Source organism: Phaenicophaeus curvirostris, chromosome 23, assembly GCF_032191515.1.
Source record: "Phaenicophaeus curvirostris isolate KB17595 chromosome 23, BPBGC_Pcur_1.0, whole genome shotgun sequence".
Lineage (NCBI taxonomy): Eukaryota > Metazoa > Chordata > Aves > Cuculiformes > Cuculidae > Phaenicophaeus > Phaenicophaeus curvirostris.
This window is the reverse complement of record NC_091414.1, coordinates 4734503-4759376: the sequence shown is the minus strand read 5'-3', so window position 1 is coordinate 4759376 and position 24874 is coordinate 4734503. Positions and strand designations below refer to the sequence as shown.

Genomic DNA, 24874 nt, shown 5'->3' with positions numbered 1-24874 from the left:
AACCCGGCGCTCGGGGCTTACCTTGAAGGCGACAGGCAGCGTCTTGTTGCACCTCCAGTGGGACGGCAGGACGGAGCACAAGAAGTTGGGGCTGTCGGTGCGAACCAGCTCCCCGGCGTGGTCGGCGAGGACATCCACGACGGAGCGGACCTCGGGGCGGCCCCGGGCTCCGGGGGGGGCGGCGGGGGGAGCCCCCAGCGCCCCGCTGTTCTCTCCCATCTTACCGCAGGGGAAAGCCGTGGAGGGGGGGGTGAAGCGCCGGCTGGTGCTCGGGTCTACGGGAATACGCATCACAACGGCGGCCGTCGGGGGGTGGCGGGGGGAGGCGAGGAGGGACCCGGGGGGGGCGAGGAGGGACCGAGGAAAGGGGGAAGCCCCGGCGGAGGAGCCACGTCGCGGGCTGGGCTGCCGAAAGAGGCTCCCGAAGTGGCAGCAGCCGCGCCGCCCGGGACCGTATTTAGCGCCGGCCCCGGGAGGGGGGCGGGCCCCGCGCTGGGCGAGGGCGGCGGAGCCAATGGGGACGGAGCCTTGGGGGTTGGCCCCGCCCACCGCGCGGGTTCCCGGGGGGCGGGGGGCGTGGCCTGAGCGGGGAAGGGGCGTGGCCGACCGGGAGGGGGCCAATAGGAGAGCGGGGTCTGCGGGGGTGGGCGGGGATTAAATAAACCACGCCCCCTCCCACTCGGGGCTGCCCCCCACCTCCGGCGGGGCGGGCGCACGTCGGGGCTCGGTGGGTTGGGGCCGCAGCCGCTGCGGGATGGTTTGGGGGCGCGATGGGGATGGTTTGGGGCCGCAGCCGCAGGAGTCTGGGGGGAGATTGGGCTGGTTTGGGGCTCGATTGGGCTGGTTTGGGGCTGCAGCCGCTGCTGCCGGAGGGTTTGGGGCTCGATGGGGCTGGTTTGGGGTCGCAGCCGCTGCTACCGGAGGGGTTTAAGGGGACATGGGGTCGGTTTGGGGCCTCACCCGCTGCCACCGGAGGGGTTTGGGGCTCAATTGGGCTGGTTTGGGGGTGCAGCCGCTGCCACAGGAGGGGTTTAGGGGGATATGAGGCTGGTTTGGGGCTGCAGCCGGTGCTACCGGAGGGGTTTGAGGGGAGATGGGGCCGGTTTGTGCCTCAGTCGCTGCTACCAGAGGGATTTAGGGGGATATGAGGCTGGTTTGGGGCCGCAGCCGGTGCTACCGGAGGTATTTAGGGGGATATGAGGCTGGTTTGGGGCCGCAGCCGGTGCTACCAGAGGGGTTTAGGGGGATATGGGGCTGGTTCGGGGCCGCAGCTGCCCGTGCCCCGGAGCCGCAGCGGGACGGGGCAGGCACCGGGCGGCACCGGGCGGCACCGGCACCCGCGTCCCCGCCGGGTCGGCTCAGCCTGGGCTCAAACCGCCGCCCCCCACCTCCAATTCCGACTCCTCCGTTAAGAACAAGAAACCCGCCCCCCTCCCCGGTGCCCCCGGTAGCTCCTCCGGGGGCCGCGGCTGCGGGCTGGGCCGGTGGCTCCGGCTGGAATCGTTGGCGAGAAAATTAGTAGCGAAGCAAATCTCCCCCCCGACTCCCGGTTCTGCGGGAACACAACGAAAGCGGCTCCCGCGGCTCCCCCATCGCCGAGACGGAGCGAAATCGGGGGGCGAGCAGGAGTTTCTTCTCGATGAGGCTCAGCTCCCTGCCCGTGGTACCCAGGAACCGGGATGCCCCGTCGGAGCGGAGCCTGCTCCGCCGTGTGAAACGCGATTTTCTTTAAAACAAACAAACAAAACCACCCCCAAGACTGATTTTTTTTTTCTTTCTCCTTTTCTTGAAGCTCCTCCGCGAATTAGTGGAACGGCGCTGCGGGGCAGCCTGGGCTCCGCACCCCGCTCCTCGCCAGAGCCAGAAAAGCCACAAAATAAAATCAAAAATAGGTGTTTAAAAAAAAATAACTAGGAGGAGCAGAGGTTCCCCGGTGCAACGCCCCACGACACCCAGAGCACCGGGTGGATGCGCCGGGACCCCCGGGGCCGTTGAGCCGGGTCTGGGGGCAGCTTCGAGGAGAGCCAGCCCCGGGGGACACCAACCCGCGTGTGGGGCAGCTCCCGGAGCTCAAATCCTGCTTCTTTTTTTTTTTTTAGTTGAAAGCGGGTTTAGTCCTATTTTCCTCCCCCTTTTCAACTTGGGGGGGACGACACCCACAAAAACTGGAGCAGGGCGTAAGGACGATTTGCTGTGGCCCCGCGGTGGGGTTTGCTGTGGGGTTTTCACGTCCCTGTCTCGGTATCCCCCATCCCAGTACCTCCCCATCCCGGTACCCCCCATCCCAGTACCCCCCATCCTGGTACCCGGAGGGGGACACTGGGGGGGGGGCAGTGTGTGACTGAGCTGCAGTGCGCGGCGTGGCCGCTAGTTGGCGCTAGGGCTCCGCCGGGGCTGCTCCGCGACGGGGCGGGTTCGACGGGGCGGACCGGACCGGTACCCCCCATCCCATATCCGTGATCGCTGCCCCCCAACTCTACATCCCCAACCGCTGCCCCCGCCCCCCTCACCCTACAGACCAGACCGCTGCCCTCCAGCCCCCCAGCCCGGACCGCTTCCTCCCATTCCCCACAGACCAGACTGCTGTCCCCACTACCCTACATTCCGGACCTCTGACCCCCATCCCCATATCTGTGATCGCTGCCCCCCAACTCTACATCCCCAGCCGCTGCCCCACAGCCCCACAGACTGAACCCCTCCAACCCCCCAGCCCCAGCTGCTGCCCCCACCCCCCCAGCCCAGACCACTGCCCCCCAGCCCCACAGACTGAACCCCCCCAACCCCACAGCCCCAGCTGCTGCCCCCCCTCCCTACAGCCCAGACCGTTGCCCCCCAACCCCCACAGACTGGACCGCTGCCCCCCAACCCCACATCCCCGACCGCTGCCCCTCCTCCCCCTACAGCCCCAACCGCTGCCCCCCAACCCCACATCCCTGATTGCTGCTCCCCAGCCCCCACAGCCTGGACCACTGCCCCCCCTTCCATAGCCCCAACCACTGCCCCGCTACCCCCAAAACTCAGACTGCTGCTCCCCCTCCCCACTGAGCTGCAGCCCCATGGGTGTCACCAAGCTGCAGCTCTATGGGAGTCACTGATCTGCAACCCCACAGGTGTCACTAAGTTGCAGCTTCGCAGGTGTCATTGAGCTTCATCCCTGCAGCCATACAGGGTGGGCACAGGGCAGGTGGAGTCTTGCCACAGCCGCCTGCCCCATCCTATAAGCCCCAATTAGGTGATTTTGGGCTCGGTCCCAACTGGACAGAGCTGTTTCCCTGCAGCGCAGCACTTGTCTTCAGCTTTACATCCCCTGCCTTTCTTTTATCTGTGCAGTCTCGGCCCACAGCCCTGCCATCTGTGCAGTTCTTGAATCCCTTTTTATACTGGTAGCAACCTGTTGGAAAGGATATCTCATCACTTAGAGTCATGGAATGGTTTGGGTTGGAGAGGAGCCTATAGATCATCCAGCTCCAGCCTCCTGCCATGGGCAGGGACACCTCCCATGGGATCAGGGGCTCCAAGCCCCATCCAACCTGGCCTTGAACCCCTCCAGGGATGGGGCAGCCACCCCTGCTCTGGGCAGCCTGGGCCAGGGCCTCCCCACCCTCACAGCAAAAACATTTCTTCCTAAGATCCCATCTCAATCTCGCCTCTTGCAGCTGAAAACCATTCCCCCTCATCCTTTCCCTGCACTCTTGACCACAGGGTAAGGGATGCACACTCGCCCCCATAACTCATTATGTGGCCCTGCACTTCTCTTCATGAGTACAAAGCCAGTCCCAGACATAAAATGAGACCCGAAACACAGGGCAGTGGCAAACAAGCTCCCCAAACTGGCTGGTGACCCCCAGAGGTGCTACCCCAACAAACAGACCCATCACCTGTTTCTGCAAAGAGGTGTTCAAGCAAGCCAAGCCATCCCCAAGCTACAGGTACCCACGGTACCGTGAATTATCTTTCATTTGGTTTATCCTTTCCAGCACAGCAGGATTCAGAGTCTCAATCAGGGGGCAATCCCCACACTTGCTCTGGTCCTCAGCAACCAGGAGACATCGTCACGTGGATATTACATCTCATCACCCTCCCTGCGCTCCAGAGGAGGTGAATAGAGTCTAAGACTCAGGATTTGCATGGGCATCTTTTCGAATACTTAAAAGCTACTGCTCACATTGCAGAGAGGTCAGCAGCTCTTTAAATCATTACTCACTGGGATTACTTCTTTTACAGACTCCTCTGTAGTTCTTAATTCATTTGAGCCTCTACTTAGCAGCCGAGCCTCTTGTTTGGACGGCAAGAAAGCGAGCACAGAGGCTTATAGGAAGCTTTCTATTAAAAATTCATCGCCACCCCTGCCTCAGCCCTCTCAGGAGCACGGCGCTCAGTAGAGCCAGGCGGGTGTCTGGATCTGTTTTGTAGTTACGGGAAGGGGATCTGAGAGCAGCACGCAGGGAGGGAGCGTGCTATTCATTCATAAATCAGACAACAGATGCTGGGTCCGAGGGGGTATACACGATGGTGACAATTTTTAACCCCTGAGCGTCAGCGGGCTCCCACGGGGCAATTACGGGCCCTGCAGGCAGAGGTTCCTGCGGGAGGAAGCTGCGGGGCTCAGGGGAAGAAATAAGGGGAAACTGGGGAGGAGAAAAGGCAGTGGCTGCCCCAGACATAAATCAAGGGGAAGCCTGCGCTTGGGAGGGGACCAGCTGCAAGACTGGCCTGTTGACGACTCCAGCAGGGCTGCACCAGGCTCTGCTCTGGGCTTGGGCAACACCCGCAGCAGGGAAACCTCTCCCAGCATCCACTTCCAGGGCTGGGAGTTGATACCAAGTCCTGATCCAGGGCATCCGTTAATCCCACAGGAGCCACAGCTGCTCAAATTCGCCTTGTGCTCTGCGTGTGAAGCCCTGGCAGCCAGGGGCAGCAGAGGAAGAAGGCGACTCTGAGCAAGAGTTTTGGATCCTGCCATGAAATGCTGCCCCCAAGCAAAAGCAATATCATAGAATCATTAAGGTTGGAAAAGACCTCTAAGCTCATCCAGTCCAGCCATCAGCCCAACCCCACCGTGCCAACTAAATCATGTCCCCAGATGCCACGTCTACACTTTTTTTTGAACTCCTCCAGGGATGGAGACGCCACCACCGCCCTGGGCATTCCCACCTAGATGCCTGGTTTCATCACCATAATTGGACTCGATGATCTGGTGGGTCTTTTCGAACCTGGTGATTCTATGATTCTATGACTTGAATGACTAAAAGAATATCACGACTTGAGAAGGGTTCGCTGATTCTCCCTATGGCTTTGGGGCTTGCCAGTCCCCTCAGTTCTCTCTATTTTATACCAGTGCATTTAATTATCAGTCCTCACTTAAACGAGCACCGCCAGGAGACACCCCACACTTGTGTGTGCCCACGAACTCATCCTTGGTCACAGCAGTGAGCCCCAAGTGCAGACATGGGGGTGAATCAAGAGCAATTCTGCTGCTGCCAGGGGATTTATTGTCTCTCTAAATAACGCACAAAGGGATGCGCGTGGATGCTCCATCTCTGGAGGTGTCCAAGACTTTCCCGGCACCAGACCTTGTCAGGCGCCCTGCAGTCCAGGCGCAGCACAAATACTCGAGCGTGTGCGGCGCTGATGGGATGAGATGGGGTTTTCGAAAGCTGTGAAGTGACTTAGGAGCACGAGTGCGATTGACGTGAATCCTGAAGTCATGAAAGTGCCATTCTTCATTGTTCGGGACCGCGATTCTCCTCTCCCCACAACAGCCCGACAATGAGGAGCATGTTCAGGGCTCACATCCTCTGTGCTATTGATAGCGTGGCTGAGCTTTTTGGAGCGTGGGTCCCATCTGCCACTTCCACTCCTTTTTAAAAGATCCTAATGACTGTCAGATCCTTTTAGTTTTTAATTAATTTCAGAGTTCGACTGCAAATAGGAAACAAGGCAGCTTTTGCCCTTACGCATATGAATATTACTGTTCCATTTAATGTGGTTACTGGTGGAATGCTGTTATTCATTCCTGCCTGCAATAAAAGCCACATGTTTTTAAAACTTTGCACTTGAAAAAACTTTTAGGAAAGAAATCAAGTATGTTTTGTATGCATGGCATGAGATAAAAACTAGTCATAAATATTCAAAGAACAGTTAGAGCTTTATGCCTGATTTAAACAAGTGAACAGAGAAGTGCGACGGTTGAAGTAAGTGGAGAATGAAAGCCCAACGCTCCTTTAAGAATGTGCTTATGCAGAGAAAAAGAACTATTCATGTAAAGGTTATGGAGCACCTAAGGACATCTGAGCCCCTCCAAAAATGCCCAAAGGTGGATAACACAACTGGAAACACTGGGCTTTTTTTCAGAGCTATTCAAGTTCATGGGAGTTTCCCTCTTTTTGAGGGGTTTGAAGGAGCTTTAGGGGGCTGCAATGCCTCGTGCATATGGGGAATGAAGATTCTTCCTGCATGGAGATATCAGCAAAGGGTCCATTCCGCACATCAGAAGGTTGAAGTTACGGAAAGACATCAATCTGTTAGAGTGGGTCCAGAGGAGTCCACAAAGATGGGCTGGAGCACCTCTCACAGGAGAACAGGTTGAGAGAGTTGGGGTTGTTCAGCCTGGAGAAGAGAAGGCTCTGGAAGACCTTAGAGCAGCTTCCAGTGCTGAAAGGGGCTCCAGGGAAGCTGGGGAGGGACTCTTGATCAGGGAGGGCAGGAAGAGGACAAGGGGGAACGGTTTTCAGCTGAGAAAGGGGAGATTGAGATGGGATCTTGGGAAGAAATGTTTTGCTGTGAGGGTGGGGAGGCCCTGGCCCAGGTTGCCCAGAGCAGGGGTGGCTGCCCCAGCCCTGGAGGGGTTCAAGGCCAGGTTGGATGGGGCTTGGAGCCCCTGATCCTGTGGGAGGTGTCCCTGCCCATGGCAGGGGTGGGACTGGATGGGCTTTGAGGTCCCTTCCAACCCAAAGCATCCCATGATTCTATGGTGAGCATTCCATGGGGGTCCTGGGACACCTGGAAAAATCTTCTCTGGAACCTCTGGAGCTGAAGCCACAAGGGAAGGGACTGAGTGTCAGGGCCCCGGGCAGTGTCCTGGGTGGTGCTGAGACCTTCAAAACCCAAAACACGACAGGGGGAGAAATAAAAAAAATTCCAAAGGAAAGAAAAAGGGGAAATGTCTGGATGGCGAAAAGAGGAACCGAAAGGCACATGATGACAAGAAAAGTACAGCAGGGTGGATGCAGAAAAACATGATGTGATTTGTAATTGCAAGGAGAGGGACTCTGAGGAGCTGCTGTCACGGAAGGGCTCCTGGGCAGAGCGCCGAGGGCCAGGGCGCAGGGAAATCCTCCTGCACGTGCTGAGCAAAGCACTCTTGCAACACGAAAAGGCTGCAGAAAGCCATTTCTTGCCTCAGGAAACAGCCGTGCAGTGACAAAGCTGCCCCGTGGCTTGTCCCCATCCCTGGTCGGGGTGGGAAAATGAGCCTCCTGTCCCCATACGACTGCTGAACGTGCAATGGGGTTTCCTAAAGAGCATTTCCCACTGCTGTTCCCTACATCTTGGTCCAAATGTGATGCTGGGTATCAAACAGGAGCTTTGCTACACTGAAGTTTGCAAGGCAGCAGGGAGATTGCAGGGGCTCTTGAGAAGAGTCTTGCACCCACCCAGTGGGGAAATCAAATGTGAAGGGGGAGAAAGCGAACCTCAGGAACCACTCACATTCCCCCACACTCTCTCACCTGCCTGCAAAGGACACCCATCTGCTAGAAAACTGTGGCTAAAGGTTTATCTATTGCTGCTTCAGGGCTGCGACACCTGCAAATACCCCTCTGGGGGCAGAAATGGGTGTTTGTCCCCACCAGGGTGCAGCTGCCTGCGACAGGTCCTGGCATCACAGAACTCCCATTTCCATTTTGGTTCAGGTCTGATAGAGCATCTTAAGGTCACATCTCAGCAAAAGAAGCTCTACAGGTAAGTGCAAGCACTGTATCTGGTTAATTATCCTGTGGGACATCATCGCAAAGGAAACCCAACCCAGTCACCCTGGTGGCTCAAGAGCCCCAGACACCCCTTTACCCAGGCACTGATGTGTTTCCATCATCGCCTCCTGCATCACTTGCATCTTTCTCCAAAGAAGATGACGTGGTCGTGCTGTCACACACTGACCACAGGGCAGCAGAGATGCCTTGCAGCAGCTTTGCTGGATTTCCAAAGCCCTTCCTGGAATTTCCTCCTGATGAAGGTGGAGGGTTTCCCCTCTAAACCTCAGCCTGTGATGGGAGAGCTATCCGCACGCTGCAGCGACACTGGCTTGGGCATCTCCTTCTCTCCTCCCTTTTCCCATCTTTCCCCCAAGGTGGTTACCCCATGAGCCCTGATAGAGGCAGAGCTGGCGGGCTGGGAGGGAGGCAGATCAGAAGAGGCGCTTTCTAAATGTGTGGTTTACAAACGTGCTTCATCTACCAGCTTTCATCCATGCGAGGGGTTTCCCCACCTGTCTGCAGGCAGGTAAGCTTTGCAGAGCTGTGCCAGCTCAGGGTGGCTGGTAGTTGCTCTCCTGCAAGAGAATGGTTAGGAAAAGCCCCCTGAGCTCATATTTAAAGGAAGAGGAGAGCTGGAGAAATGCAAATAGGAGGCTGGCAGCACACAGGTCGCCTGTGGACAGCTGCTTGCTTAGCCCCACAGGCAGATCTCTGAATTCAGTTCTCACCCCAGGCTCACTGCGTTTGGGATGCTCCTCAACAAGCTTCCTTGTGAGATCACCAGCACCCCCAGCTCATTAACCCTATCCTACGTCTCAAGGCTGAAGATAGAGATGAGGTTTGGGCTCGCTGGCAGCTATTTTGCAATGCCAGTGCCTTGTCTGCACCTCAAACATTTCTGTCAATGCAACATATTGGCCATTTTCCACAAAAAATAAGAGCCAGCTCTTCCTAAGCAAGGTATTTATCATCCCTATGTGATCAGTCCCTGATTTCTGCCATCTCCATCAGACTTTGCGTTCAAGGCCAGGCTGGATGGGGCTTTGAGCAACCTCATCCAATGGAAGGTGCCCCTGCCCATTGTACAGGGATTGGAACTGGGTGGGTTTTAAGGTCCCTTCCAACCCAAACTATTCCATCATTCTATGAACCTGCAGGAGAAACAGCGAAGAACCTCCAGCAGCGACACAGAGCAACCTCAAACTCTGTAGCCAACGACTCAACTACAGCAAAGCAGTTCTGAGAAAACTGGCCCCTGGTTCCTGTTGCAAATTGTCCTGAAGGCTCACACTTTTTTCCCCAGATTCATTTGGTTTTTTTGCAATTATTCACTAGTTTCACTTCTATGAATGACTCCAGGTGATGTTATTTGGCAGCAGGGCTGCTCCGAAGCCACCTTGACTAGGGAGGCTCTGAGTTGCATTGCTTCCTTGCATTTTTTTTTTTCAAGTGCAAACATTTGCTTTCACATTTTCCCTTCCATAACGACTATCATCAGTGTGAGCTTGTCTGACATCCCCCACCAATTAATCTGGTGGTTGTAGAGCAACTCCAGAAAACAACCCCCCAAGAGGGTTCCGGCTGTGAATTCACCCAGCACTTACACATCCCTTTAGGCACAGAACAGATCCCTGGCTTGGAGGAATTAGTCACAGGCTAAAAACGATGCAGAAGGTACTTTTCTGGTTTTTGGCTACTAACTCAGACAAATCAAGCGTGACGTTATTTAGGAACCGCTGTTAAGTCACTGGTTGCTCCTCATCCATCTCCAGCAGCCTGGAAAAGGAACTGCATCTGCTCGCCTCCATCAAACCCCCAGCACCGTTCTCATCAGCATGAGCTCATTTTTTTTTTTGCAGAAGTTTCTTATAGAAGTTTGTATGTGAGCAGGAGGTGCCTGTCTGCCTGGGTCAGCTGCCTGACACCACGAGAGGCGGCTCTCCCCAGCCCAGACAGCAGCCTGGGAAGTTGGAGAGGTTCAGCAACAGGTTGGGGCTGGAGACGAGAGAAATAGAGAACTTGCCCAGACACAATGGTAGCAGCTTTCAGTCTCCCACGAGAAGAAAAAAAAGAGGGGATCTTATCTGCAGAAAGCAGCCTCAGCCGTGTCCTGAGGTCTGAGCCGCTCCATGTCTGCCTGCCCCTCCAAAACTGGGGTTTGAGAATGTTTTTGTATTTTCTCCTCCAAACAAGCAGTGGGCTCTCACTGGCAGGAAGCGTGGGCTCTGGAAGAAAGCGTTGGCAGAGGGATCAAGCTGTCTGGGTTCAACCCACAGCTCCACCACAGCCTTCATAGAATCATAGAATCACCAGGTTGGAAGAGACCCGCTGGATCATCGAGTCCAACCATTCCTATCAATCACTAACCCATGTCCCTCAGCACCTCGTCCACCCGTCCCTTAAACCCCTCCAGGGAAGGTGACTCAACCCCCTCCCTGGGCAGCCTCTGCCAGTGCCCAATGACCCTTTCTGTGAAAAATTTTTTCCTAATGTTCAGCCTGAACCTCCCCTGGTGGAGCTTGAGGCCATTCCCTCTCGTCCTGTCCCCTGTCACTTGGGAGAAGAGCCCAGCTCCCTCCTCTCCACAACCTCCTTTCAGGGAGTTGGAGAGAGCAATGAGGTCTCCCCTCAGCCTCCTCTTCTCCAGGCTAAACACCCCCAGCTCTCTCAGACGCTCCTTTTGTTCTCCAGCCCCTTCCCCAGCTTCGTTGCTCTTCTCTGGACTCGCTCCAGAGCCTCAACATCCTTCTTGTGGTGAGGGGCCCAGAACTGAACACAGGATTCGAGGAGCGGTCTCCCCAGTGCCGAGTCCAGAGGGAGAAGAACCTCCCTGGCCCTGCTGGCCACGCTGTTTCTGATCCAAGCCAAGATGCCACTGGCCTTCTTGGCCACCTGGGCCCCTGCTGGCTCATGGTCAGTCGTGTTGGATCTGAAAGGCTTTGCTACTCAGAGGTAAGGAAGGTTTAAAGAACATGCATGGGATCCAACCTCCATGGGAACAGAGACTAGACGGTGCTGGGTGTCCCACCACCCTGCTCAAGGACAAGAAGCCAGGGCTGGGGCTGCTTCTCGCAGTTTGGATGAGTTTTATGGAAAAAAAAATGCTCTCTCATTTGGCAAGCTTTTTCCAAACTGACCCAGGGCTAATAAAAAAGGTGTTTAATTACAGGGTTCAAGGTAATTGGGCACAAAAGTGGCCAGTAAAATGCAGCGCAAGCAAAGGAGCTGCAGAACAAGGGCTTAATTTTGGAACAGTGCATCTGATTTAAGCTTTACATGCTCTGGCCAGCACTTTCTCACTCCTAATGAGGGAAAACGACTCGGTCTCTCACAAATCCCTGCTAAGTAGTTTATTCCTTACTTCAAGTCACTGAAATCACTGCACGGAGCTCTGTCCTTAAATTATCTCCATGCATAAGCTTCCAGTTCAAAGGGAAATGGCACAGCCTGTGTCTGGCATTAATGTTTCTGTGAAGAAACAGCCTCCCCAGCTTTTCCATGCACCCCCAATCCCAGTTCAAGCATCTTCTTCCCACTCACTTGCACCAAGCATGAGCAATATTCCTTTTTATCTTATCATAGAATCATACAATCGCTCGGTTGGAAAAGACCTTTGAGTCCAACCGTGCCTGTCCACTTCTGAACCATCCCTGAGCATCTCATCTACCCGGCTTTTAGATACCTCTAGGGATGATGACTCCACCGCTGCCCTGGGCAGTGGTTCCAGTGCCTGAGAACCCTTTCAGTGAAGAAAATTCTCCTGATGTTTAATCTGAACTCTGCCACTGGCGCAACTTGAGGCCATTCCCTCTCGTCCTGTCCCCTGTCCCTTGGGAGAAGAGCCCAGCTCCCTCCTCTCCACAACCTCCTTTCAGGGAGTTGGAGAGAGCAATGAGGTCTCCCCTCAGCCTCCTCTTCTCCAAGCTGAACAGCTCCAGGTCCCTCAGCCCCTCATAACCCTTGTTCTCTGGCCCCTTCCCCAGCCCCATTCCCTTCTCTGGACGTGCTGCAGCCCCTCAATGAACTTCTTGCAGTGAGGGGCTCAAAACTGAATCGAGGATCTGAGGTGCAAGCAATATCTTGTACAGAATATGAACAGGAATGGAAGCAGGCATTTTCAGTGGTGGTTTTTAGCGTTTGTAATTGCGTGTAGCTTTCTCTCCAGCTCTTTGGCTCCTCTTTGGGAGAGGAATCAAGCTGCAGCTAGGGATATTTCTGTAACAGCCCCACCAGCGGCGGGACGGGAGGCACACGCAGGCTGTGTTGCTGGTTAGGAAACACACCGCTCCTGGGAACAACCCACATGCTCACTCCAGAGATCAGAGAGCAACTACTCCGGTCGCTTGCTGAGGTTTTGCTCCGGGAAAACTCCCCTTCAGCTGCTAGCGAAGCACGATTTAACCACCACCCATCTAACAGACACCCTCACCTCCACCCTGGGATGCTGGTGCCGCACCCCGAACCACGCGGGAAACCTCGTGCGAAGCCCCAACCGAGGTTCGTTAACACAATGAGTAGCTTTTAATGAGCAGCTCACCCCATCCTGCAATCATGGGCACCGGCGTGCTCTCCATCGGCACACAGAGAGTTTGTGACACCCTTCATCTGTCTGTCTGTCTGTCCCTGTGCCAGACCGAGCCCTGGCCAGGACCCAGGAGGCACAGAGGGTGTGAGAAGCCAAGACAGACTCTGGTCCAGGGTTGTGCCGCTAACAACATTCCTCCCATTTTGTTTTGATTTTATTTAGAAGCTATTTTAACAAAAACCATGCCGCCTTGTGAAATCACGCTGCCGTAAACACACACACACACAGACACACAGTGGGCGGATAAAAAAAAAAAAGCTCCCCTGGAGCCCTAAATCCCATCATTACTGGGAGACAAAACCCTTGGAAGACGCCTCCTCACAGCCAAGGTCCCTGCAGGTACAAGGCTGGGAGCTCATGGTTATGAGGTCAAACCCCACCACGACGCCAAGGGCACTAGTGACACTAGCACATCCCTCACCATCATGCGCCTGTTGCTCCAAATCCCCTTCTGCAAAGCTGGTGGCACCTCAGGGACGCTGACTCCTTGCAGGATGCTCCTCACCAGGGGGATGGGACAGGGCAGGGGGGCAGGAGGTCCCTTCCCAGCCACCATGGGGAGGGTTCCACCTCCTCAAGTGGCAACAGAAACCCAGGAGCCTCTTACCTCTCCACAAAGGATCCAACCATCCCAGGGGCAACGGCCAAGTCTCTGCAGAGCCCTCCTACATGACAGAGATTGTTGAAAAAAAAGCCCATTTTTCAGTGTCTCCCTTCCCAACTACGACTTTTTTTTTTTTTTTCTTTTTTTAATCTCTCTCTTCTCCTCCTATTTTGGTTGGTTTTACATTTTATGTTACAATAGCTTGAGTAATATGTTCCTCATGTTCCAAGCGCGCTCTCTGCTTCCAATGGGAATGGAAAATCGTCGTTTCTTTTTATTTTCCCTTTTCTTTTTCTTTTTTTAATATGTTTATGTTATGGAAAATACCCCCAGATTGCAGACACATTGGCTGCCCCGCTTTCTTGAAAAATAAATAATAATAATAATAATTAAAAAAAAAATTAAGCCTTTTCAGACAGACAAGAGCCATGGAGGAGGAGGAGAATGCTGCGGTCGAAGGCTGTGCCTGGCACCCCGCAGACCGCTTTCGTGGCCAGTTTGGGTGTTGCTTTTGGCTTTCAGTGTATTTGTGGCGTCACGATGGTCCGTGCAGCATCCAGAGCACCGAAGCAGCCAGTGCTGGTGCCCCGTGTGGGAGGTGGGTGCTCTCTGTTCCTCCCTTTCCCACGCATCCTTCTCTGCCAGGGGAGCCCAGGAGGCAGCTGCCCCACGGGATGTTCCTACAAAGATCATCCCAGCCAGAAGGAAACCGTGGCTGCTGCCCCAGCAAGCCCAGGGTGGCAAAGAGAAACAAAGGGAAGAGCAAGAAATTGGTTGAAAACTGAGAGAAATTTTTCCACACAAGGCAGAGAGGGGCAGTAGGTCCAGAGGGCAGAGGGGGATTGGTGTTTGGATCCAAAAGGGCTGAAGCATCCGTGGTTTCGGCTCATGTTGAAGCTGGGGATGCTTCCCGTTGCTACAGCAGACACCGGTAGCCTGCACAGAACTGGGGCACTGTACTAGATTCACAGGGCGTCTTCACTCATCTTTCCTTCCCACCCAGCACTGCCACACCAGGTGCACCAGAACGTCTTCCTTCATAACACAGGGCGCATCCTCACCCTGAAAAAAGCTCTTCCTTTGGCTCCCCACTCCCCTGACTTTCCTCTACAGTGCTGCACTGTGAATCACAGAATGATTTGGGTTGGAAGGGACCTCAAAGCCCATCCAGTCCCACCCCTGCCATGGGCAGGGACACCTCCCACTGGATCAGGGGCTCCAAGCCCCATCCAACCTGGCGTTGAACACCTTCAGGGATGGGGCATCCACCCCTGCTCTGGGCAACCTGGGCCACCTGGCTGGAATCCCTATCCAGAAAGACAAGCAGCCTTGGTTTTGGGGTGGTCTCACCTTGCCAGCACTCACCACAGTACAAAGCTAATCTTTGTTGGCCAAGAATTCAAGATAAAGGCTGATGGGACCTCTGGGATGAAGGGGCCAGGATTACAGATTAAACTCCAGCCTTTGCACCTGCTCCATCCCCAGCATGTCAGGGTTGAAGTAGGGAGTCAAGGAAAATGACAGCATGACAGGAAGACCCGGGAGAGAGCTCAGTCCTCTGGATGCTGCACTGCTTGTAATGCTAATGGACATCAACCCCTAGCAACATTTTCTTCCCATCTGAAGACATCCAGGAGAAAATTCACACGCAACAGGAGGGGCTGAGCCCTGAAACCCCATCACCAGTGCCTCAATGCCACTGTAGACTTCCTGGCAGGTATTTTAATGTTCTCCTCTCCATTTCTCAGCCTCATTTTGGGAGTATTTATGGCGTGGCCCGTGGCTTGGGCTCATCACTTTGGATGGGAAGTCACATTCTTGCTCCTAATGCCGACCATGTGTGGATCTGAGCCTGCAAACATACAGTTCATTCTTTGTTTCCCAAATCGTACGCGGCCAAAACAGTGGACCGCAAACGCTGACGACATGTTCGAGGAGATCAAGTCTGAGAAGTCATCATGAATTAAAGTGCTCAGTGAAGGGGAATGCCACTGTCTCTCTGCTCCTATTAGATCATAACAAGGTGATGAGAGACAATGGATTTATACTCATTCACACACACACACACATATATAAAAAAAAGAAAGAAAAAAAACTACATGCCACCAGTCAGCGGGGTTCCCTTGGAAAAGGCAAAGCCACTGACAGTCATCAGGAGCCAGCAAGCTGTGAGCATGCAAGCCTTCCCTAGGAAGGGAAGATGAATGGAGGCAAAGCAGATTTCATGGTCCCTGGCACGTGGATCAGCATGAGTGTGCGGGGCTGGGGTGGCACTGAGACACTCCCAGGGAGCTGGGTAGATGTGAAGAGAGCCAGGGTGCTGGGTCAGAGCAGGCTCACGCTGAGCCATAACTGTAGGAGAGCTAGCAGGTGTGCAGTGCTCATAGAGATGCAAGCATCCATAGGGATGCCCATAACTGTGCAAGTATCCATGGGGACGGCAGTGCTCATGGGCATGAAAACATCTCTGAATATTGCAGTGTTCATGGGTGTGCAAATCATACAGTCACCAGGTTGGAAAAGACCCACCGGATCATCGAGTCCAACCATTCCCATCAATCACTAACCCATGTCCCTCAGCACCTCATCCACCTGGCCCTTAAACCCCTCCAGGGAAAGTGACTCAACCCCCTCCCTGGGCAGCCTCTGCCACTGCCCAATGACCCTTTCAGTGAAACATTTTTTTCCTGCTGTCCAGCCTGACCCTCCCCTGGTGGAGCTTGAGGCCATTCCCTCTCGTCCTGTCCCCTGTCACTTGGGAGAAGAGCCCAGCTCCCTCCTCTCCACAACCTCCTTTCAGGGAGTTGGAGAGAGCAATGAGGTTCCCAAGTAAACGTTCCCAAGTACTGCAAAGCTCATGGGTGTGCAAACAGTCATGGATATTGCAGTGCTCATGGTTATGCAGACACAGAATCATAGAATCATGGAATGGTTTGGGTTGGAAAGGACCTCAAAGCCCATCCAGTCCCACCCCTGCCATGGGCAGGGACACCTCCCACTGGATCAGGGGCTCCAAGCCCCATCCAACCTGGCCTTGAACCCCTCCAGGGATGGGGCAGCCACCCCTGCTCTGGGCAGCCTGGGCTAGGGCCTCCCCACCCTCACAGCAAAACATTTCTTCCTAAGATCTCATCTCAATCTTCCCTCTTTCAGCTGAAAACCACCCCCCCTTGTCCTCTCACTGCCCTCCCTGATCCAAAGCCCCTCCCCAACTTTCCTGGAGCCCCTTTCAGCCCTGGAAGCTGCTCTAAGCTCTCCCTGGAGCCTTCTCTTCTCCAGGTGGAATCTCCTCCTCTCCCCAGCATGCAGGCTTTGCCTTGCTTCTCCCACCTGTGGACACAGATAGTGTGTCCAGCTGCGGGAAGCTCAGTTCATCCACAAGCTCGTGTCTCCCACCGTCGGTCACAGCAGAGCCCCAGTGCAACACCCGCCGCTGCGCTGCTGCAGAGCTTAACTACTCATATGCAGAAAAAAAAAGAATCACCTTGGGTGGTAGAGGATGAGACCAAACTCCTGCCTTTTGGGAAACTGGATGGCAGAGCTCGGTGACACCAGCACACGTGCACAGTGCTGCCTGGTGCCTGCTCACCCAGCCTCCCCGAGAGGAATTGCCCAGAGCACAGCGTAGCAGGAGAAGGGAATAACAACTCAAAACACTGTCAGGTTTACAGTTTTCTGTGGTTAGGATGAAACACTGAAATCCTTTAAAAGGGTGTTTGCCGAGCGGGAATCCTGCTGTGGCCAGTTATGGGAAGGGTGGGAAAAGAAACCTCGGCTTGGGGCAAGCTGGGGGCATCACCCAGGCGAGGAAAGCCACCAGTGGCCTTGGGGTGCAGAGAGGAGAGGAATCACACTGGGGCATGGCCAGAGAGGTTCTCCACACCCCAGGATGCAGCAGCCCCAGTGGCAGCCCGTGACCACAGCCCCCAACACAGCAATTGCGAAACTCTGAGTAATCCGTGCTTGCGGCAAATGGGGAAAAGGGCATGGACGCAGCAACCTTCCAGAGAAGAAACGATGCCTGCTGGGGTAGGTCTGGGTCCAGGAGATGTCAGTTTGCCCATCCAAGCTGCCACATTTTGCGGGTGGGGTGTGTTCCCCATGGGATCATGGCTCATTTACTCCCTTACAGGGCAGAAAATGTTCCCAGGGGGATTTCAGACCCCACCATCAAAGCTGCCCTGCACAGGACCACAACCCTGCTGCCTTCCCTGGGGGCAGAGCAGCTCCACAGGGACCTCCCGAGCCCCCGTGCTCCCTGATTTCGGCAGAACCCTTCCCATTTGTTAGACAAATGACTAACAATCATGAAGGGCCAGCAGGAACACTCAGGCTCCCTGAGCCTGCATGGGCCACCTGCTCCCTTTAGCAAAGCCAAGAAGAAGCTGCAGAGACAGGAGGAATCAGAGGTGATGACCCAGAGAGCTTGGGAGAAGCAAAGCAGAGACTACCCAGGGAGGTGGTTGAGTCACCTTCCCTGGAGGGGTTTAAGGGACAGGTGGATGAGGCACTGAGGGACGCGGTTTAGTGTTTGGTAGGAATGGTTGGACTTGATGATCCAGTGGGTCTTTTCCAACCTGGTGATTCTATGATTCTAAACCCCAAGATCAGTTCCAGCACCTTTAAAGCAGCACTGAGCACTGCATCATGGCCAAAGAGGCCTGAGAGCAAGGCTGCGTTCATGCATTTGCAAAATAAACAGGAACATCCTCTCCTTAGATGCCAGGACTGAGGCTCGATGCCCTTTGCCTCGCACGCAAGGGCATGAAGCCACCTGGGGAAGGTGGTGGTGTGAGAACAGCTGCCCACAAGACATAAACATGACAAGGAAAGAGAAAAAAAGTAATTTAACACATTTTTGTTTTCATAGAATCACCAGGTTGGAAGAGACCCATTGGATCATCGAGTCCAACCATTCCCATCAATCACTAACCCATGTCCCTCAGCACCTCGTCCACCCTTAAACCCCTCCAGGGAAGGGGACTCAACCCCCTCCCTGGGCAGGCTCTGCTAGTGCCCAACGACTCTTTCCATGAAATTTTTTTTCCTAATGTCCAGATTCGCTGGGGAGCATTGATGAGCTGTTCCTGCATGCTTTTAGATTTACAAAAACCAGGGGAAAATATCCAACACCAGCAGCCTGAGCTCGAGAGAGGTGAACAAGTTCAGCGTGGACACCCCAAGCAGAACAGGCAGCCTGCACCACCAGCGAGTCTTTGCAGGGCACACCCTCACGCTAAATAACTCCCAACCCTCAGCGGAAAGATCTGAGAGCATCCGAGCCACTGACACCTTGCTCCTCCCTCGGTGGCCCCATGCAGCATCGTGGCCCTGTAGATTTCCACTGAAGATGCGGTGGTGGCTGTTGAGAAACCAGCCCTTGAGACTGAGGTCTCCCTGTCCTGATAGCGGTTGCTAACAAAGAACTGACTCATGGATGCAACATTTGTGGTTTGATGACTTAAAGGCAACCGGCTGCTGCTGGGATGGTGGCTCCAGGGGTCCCAGGAGAGCATGGCCAGACCCAGAAGCCAATCCACAGGGTGCTCAAATGGAGCAGAAGCTGACGCGGTTGTTTTCCCTTTGCAAAAAGGGATGGGAAGAGTTTTGCAGCCCCACGGAGGCGCTTGGCTACAGCTCGGTTGGGTCCCACAGGGCTCAGGTTGGTACCAACCTCAGCTGGGAGCAGCAGGAGAGAGTCCCCCACCCCTCAGCCTAGTTTATCTTACAACTTGTAGCTGGTCTCCAAGAGAAGTGAGGAGATGTGGAGGCAGCCGGGGTGGGACGGGTGGATGAGGTGCTGAGGGACATGGTTTAGTATTTTATAGGAATGGTTGGACTCGATGATCCAGTGGGTCTTTTCCAACCTGGTGATTCTATGATTCTATGTCCACCAACACCAGGGTTTATATTCCCCAAACCATCAACTACAGTCAAATTTATTTCAGTCCCTTTCAGATATTTTACTCAGATATGAATCTGGCGCATGCAGGTGGGGGTCAGTGTCGCTCTCCCACATGGAGCTCCTTCACCCACACCATTGGAAAGCCAAAAAAATTCCTTTTCTATACTAAAAAAAGGCATTTCCAAACTAACTAGTGAATATCTTTGGGATTTTTTGTTTCATTCCTTAAATATTTGCGCAAATAAACACCCATTTTCATGGATGTGTCCAGAAAAGCAAACAAAACCGATGAATGTGGTTGAATCCCCCCTAGCCACAAGGAATTTAAATGAATGTCCGTGAATATTTTGCAGTGCTCACCCAAATCTAGCGGGGCAGGAGAAGACATGCTGAGCTCCTTAAAGAAAACAAGGATTTCTTGTCCTAATACTAAACAAATGTTTCTTCATTTGGCCATATTCCATCCTTGGTCCAATCATTTAATTCTCTTCCATTTAATAAAAGATTATGTCTGAAACAAAGATATTTAGTGCTTTTATGCGTTCCTATTTGTATGCAAATTGCATACAAGACGTGATAGTTCTGTTGCTCGCTCTCTTTTTAGTTTTAAACGAGTGAGCCCAGTTAAACCCCAGCATTTCTTCATCTGGCTTGCGGAGGAAGAAGTATAGATTAAAAAGAGCCATGCAAATGTTTTTTATAAACTTCTCTTATTTCCTTGCCTTGCGACTGCCTTTAATTAGCTGCATGGAGTACAAAGGCCACATTTACAACGCTACCATCTCCGAGCGGAGGGCATTTAGATGAAGGTGGTTATTTTGCCTGTTTGCTCTGTGCCCTGCCAGGATGGGGCTGGGAAAACCAATCTGGATTTGCCCCCCATCCCTATCTATCTCCATCTCTTTCTGCTGCCTCTCCAATGCCCTCAGCTCAGAAGAAAATTCAAAGCCAGGGAGGTGTCACCATGCAGGTTGACAGCATTGCTCCACTTCAGAAGGTCGTATAATCTGTTGTGTTCTCAAAAATAGGCCCAAACCTGTTTTGCTGCGACGAGCTACTGGATCACCAACTGCTTTTTGCTCCTTGGGTGGGAGCGTTTGACCACCCTTCCCTGATCTGCTTGGGTTCAGGGTGAGGTGCCGAGCCACCTCTTGGCTCCTGGGACCTCACAGCCGTGATCAGCTCAAGCTTTTGCTCCTGAACCGCAACAGATAAGGTTTTGCAGAGCTTAGCAAGTGCCCAGCTCCTTCTCAAAAAGTTCTCAGCACATGCCTAGAAGCTCTGGTCCCAGCAGCCCCAGTCCAGCCCACCCAGTTCACCCCAGGGAGTTACAGCATGAGGGTGACAGTTGTGAAATGAAGGTGCATCCAGTTGTGGGAACATGAGATGCTGCTGAGAGCTGGGATCAAGAAGAGAAGAAACTGGGGGAGGTACAACCCCCATCTCATGGGAAGTTTGCTCATCCCAAGGCAGTAGGGAGAGACATGAGTGTCGGGTCCTGGTGTGTGCAGAGATGTGGGGAAGAGCAGGTTGAACAAATTCATCGCCCAATGAAGTCACGTATTTAGCAAAGCTCTGTAACAGTTGCTGTGCGCTTTCATATTTAGGGTATTACATAGAAATAAACAGAAAAAATCCTAAGCTTGGATGCAGTCCTGACCCCTTGCAGCTCCTCAACCTATGCAAACCCATTGCATTTTAGAAGCAATTTCGCCCACTGCAGATTTTTTCTCCCACCTCACAGCACCTTGGGCTGCACAAACCCAGCCCCAAACAAATGACTTGGACAAACACCTCAAATCAATCTCAGCCCCAATCCTTCCCAGCACTGCAACCACAGGGGTAAAAAATAAATTGGAGTAAACCATCCACCAAACCCAGACAAACACAGTGGCGACCCAGAGCATCTCAGAGATGGTAGGAAAACCCTGGTGGAAAGCAGCAAGGAATGAGATGCCAGCAAAGCCGCATCAGAGCCTGCTGCCGGTTTGTTGCTTTGCAAAAAAAAAAATTAAAAAAAAAAAAAAGATAAATGCAAAACCCAACAGCATTTCCTGCTGACGAGGAACGAAAGAACATGGTCTGTACTCACCACGCAGGAAAGCAGAGGAGTAGGTGGCAAAGGAGTCAAAGATGCTGTTGGATGCCATCTCCTTCGTCCCGTATCCCGGCTCCCCTGAAGAAGCCACTGGCCAGTGGGAGGAGGAAGAGGAGGGATGGATGAGGTTGAAGCAAAGGTGAGGAAGAGGAAAACCCCACCAGCGACGCAGGTAGCCTCTGGCTGGCTGGTGGTTCTGTGGTCGGCACAGCAGAGCCACCAGCTCGGCATCCGCTGGGTGGGAGAGCGGCGTCACCTGATCCGTGGCGTCAACGGGCCAGCGATATTGCTGTGGCTTTGGGGTGCTGGGGTTGCTTCCCCCCCTATATATATATTTTTTTTTTTACTTCTAATTCTATGGTTCATGGTTCATGGGAGGCTTGCTTCAATGCGCGCCTGAGTGACAGACAGGAGCAGAGGCGACATTTCTCTTTAATTAATTATATTGTTGCCTTAGAAGAAATGAAGAAGAAAACCCATAGATTCCTAATTGGGTGATTGAAGTAATAACCCATTTACACGCCGTGGTTTTCTCCTTTTAACTGCCTTTTCTCCCACATTCACCACTTGTCTGTATCCTAATTTCAAGCTGTGCAGGGCTTTCTAACTCCCAGCCTGCTCTGGGACTGCGTGCTGAGACTGGTTCCATATGTGTAGATGGGTGGTTCTTCTTCACAGGGATTTTATGTGAATTAGTATTAAGCAAAAATGTGAAGCACATGCGGCAGAATAAACAACACTGGCTCTGGATGGGGGGATAGGAGAATGTGGAGCGCGTTGGTGAGGAAGACTAGGAAGGCTGTGGGTCCAGCTGACCCCCTTCTTGGTCCAAATGGCAGCAGATACTTGAATATATATAAAAAAAAATTAATAAAGCCTATCCAGTAATACAGGCTCAGCGTATTTCCAGGAGCACCTAAAGATGCTGTTTCTAAAGATGCACCCTTAGCAAGTTTGCGGATGACACTGAGCTGGATGGAAGTGTGGATCTGCTGGAGGGTCGGGAGGCTCCAAAGGGATCTGAACAGGCTGGATCCATGGGCTGAGACCAATGGCAGGAGGTTTAACAAGGCCAAATGCCGGGTCCTGCACTTGGGGCACAACAACCCTGAGCAGCTCCAGACTAGGAGAAGTCTGGCTGGAAACTGCCTGGAGGAGAAGGACCTGGGGGTGTTGGTTGACAGCGACTGAACATGAGCCAGCAGGGGCCCAGGTGGCCAAGAAGGCCAATGGCATCTTGGCTTGGATCAGAAACGGCGTGGCCAGCAGGGCCAGGGAGGTTCTTCTCCCTCTGGACTCGGCATTGGTGAGACCGCTCCTCGAATCCTGTGTTCAGTTCTGGGCCCCTCACCACAAGGAGGATGTTGAGGCTCTGGAGCGAGTCCAGAGAAGAGCAACGAAGCTGGGGAAGGGGCTGGAGAACAAGAGGAGCGTCTGAGAGAGTTCGGGGTGTTTAGCCTGGAGAAGAGGAGGCTGAGGGGAGACCTCATTGCTCTCTCCAACTCCCTGAAAGGAGGTTGTGGAGAGGAGGGAGCTGGGCTCTTCTCCCAAGGGACAGGGGACAGGACGAGAGGGAATGGCCTCAAGCTCCACAAGGGGAGGGTCAGGCTGGACATCAGAAAAAAAACAATCACAGAAAGGGTGATTGGGCCCTGTCAGAGGCTGCCCAGGGAGGGGGTTGAGTCCCCTTCCCTGGAGGGGTTCAAGGCACGGGTGGATGAGGTGCTGAGGGACATGGGTTAGCGTTTGATAGGAATGGTTGGACTCAGAAGATCCAGTGGGTCTTTTCCAACCTGGTGATTCTATGACTCTATGATTCTGCTGGACCACAGAAATGCCAGCACCCAAGTGCTCAGGCCTGCAAAGGGAGACTTCATCAGACTCTGTCTTGCCTGTGGCTGATGCATTTTCTAGTAGAAAATTGTCATTATTGCCCTCAGAGACAAATTTTCCCTAAAGGGGAAGAAATGTCTAATAGAATCATGAGATGATATTAGTCCTCTCATTTTGCCCCTCACAAAAAAAAGCAAAGAGAGCTCTCCAATTGAGTAAAACAAATGCAAACAAAGCCAGAGAGACCGAAATCTTCAGGCAAAGAGGACCGAAGGCAAAAGGCATTGGCCATTGGGGCACAGCAGTAGGATATAAAGGTATTTGTAGAGTTTGGCGTTCCCACTCACCGTTGTCATTCTCAGTTGAGTCTTCCATCCGATGGATGTTGGCAGTATCAAGATTTTATCACCTGAGACGTTACAGACTCCTGCAGCATTATTAGATGCTGGCAAAAAAAAGAGCTGCTTGTATTTACCATGGCTGAAAACTTCTTGTTTGCTGCTTTTAAACAAAAAAAGGGGGGGGAAAAGTGGTTTCGGAGGAGAGTCTGCAGCACTGAACAGCATTGCCGTGTCTCGCCTGCCAGACACCATCACCAGCCCCAAGATGTGAGGTGACAAGCAGCAAAGCTGCTGGAGAACAAGGTCCCCTGGCCCCCATTGTGCTCCAAAGGAGGGCAGGGTAGCTCAGTCCAGCAGCATCCCACTAGCCATCCCTACCTGCTCCAGCCTTACAAGCCTCTTATAGAATCACAGAATCACCAGGTTGGAAAAGACCCACTGGGTCATCCGAGTCCAACCATAATGCTCCCCTGTGCATCTATTTGGGCAATATTCTGATTTTTGGGGCTATTTTTGGATTTTGTGGCTCCTTCCCTGCAGAATGAGGGTGGAAATCTCAGCTCTCACCTCGCTTGCATCATACTGGGGTCACTATGAAGGAAATCAGGGTAAAAAGGAGGAAAAAGAGAAGGGAAAGGTGTTTTTAAGGTATTCTCCCACTCATCACATCAGTAGGTGCCAGATGGGAGCTCTGATTCAGCTGTGCTGATTTCCCCACTGACCAATCACATTAGCTGTGCTATCAGTGCTCTGGATGGAGCGTTTTTTCCCCATCACCCTCCCACCACCCCTTTTTTCCCTAAATCATGGCTGAACCACCCCAGGGATGTGGTCTCCAGCCCCTTCAGAACAGCCAGGGCTTCTGGTTCATCATCCTTGTGTGATTCACAAAATCATCTTTTATAAAAAAAAATTATTCTCCTGTCCCTTTGACGTGTGGAGCTGTAAATTGAAGTCAGATGTGAGGGGACATCGTGGGGCTGCAACCTGATGGCTATTCCATACGTTATCCAGGCACGGTACCTACATGGCATCGGCAGCGCACATCAGGGAGATCAATGACCAGCCCAGGCATCGCACTTCATTACATCCATTTCGTAGAATCATAGAATCACCAGGTTAGAAAGGACCCATCGGATCATTGAGTCCAACCATTCCCATCAATCACTAACCCATGTCCCTCAGCACCTCGTCCACCCGTCCCTTAAACCCCTCCAGGGAAGGTGACTCAACCCCCTCCCTGGGCAGCCTCTGCCAGTGCCCAATGACCCTTTCTGTGAAATATTTTTTCCTGATGTCTAGCCTGACCCTCCCCTGGTGGAGCTTGAGGCCATTCCCTCTCGTCCTGTCCCCTGTCCCTTGGGAGAAGAGCCCAGCTCCCTCCTCTCCACAACCTCCTTTCAGGTAGGTAGTTGGAGAGAGCAATGAGGTCTCCGAATGGTTTGTGGGCATTGCTGGGAGGGAAGAGTGGCCAAAAAGCCACCGAGTCCTAATGCTGCCCTGCAAACAGCCCCGGCTGCAGCTGCACGCTCACA

At 53.4% G+C, this 24874-nt stretch overlaps 2 protein-coding genes across 2 annotated transcripts in view; one reads left to right on the top strand and one right to left on the bottom strand.

Moving 5' to 3' along the window:
- Nucleotides 1-306, bottom strand: part of RUNX3 (RUNX family transcription factor 3) — a 41590-nt gene extending 41284 nt beyond the window's left edge. Inside the window, exon 1 of the mRNA XM_069875260.1 lies at nucleotides 22-306. Within this exon, the coding sequence (XP_069731361.1) occupies nucleotides 22-291 (270 nt within the window). The 5' untranslated portion in view covers nucleotides 292-306. The remainder of the gene's footprint in view (nucleotides 1-21) is intronic.
- TMEM50A (transmembrane protein 50A) overlaps nucleotides 1-24874 on the top strand; it is a 92895-nt gene that overhangs the window by 1320 nt on the left and 66701 nt on the right. The window lies entirely within an intron of this gene.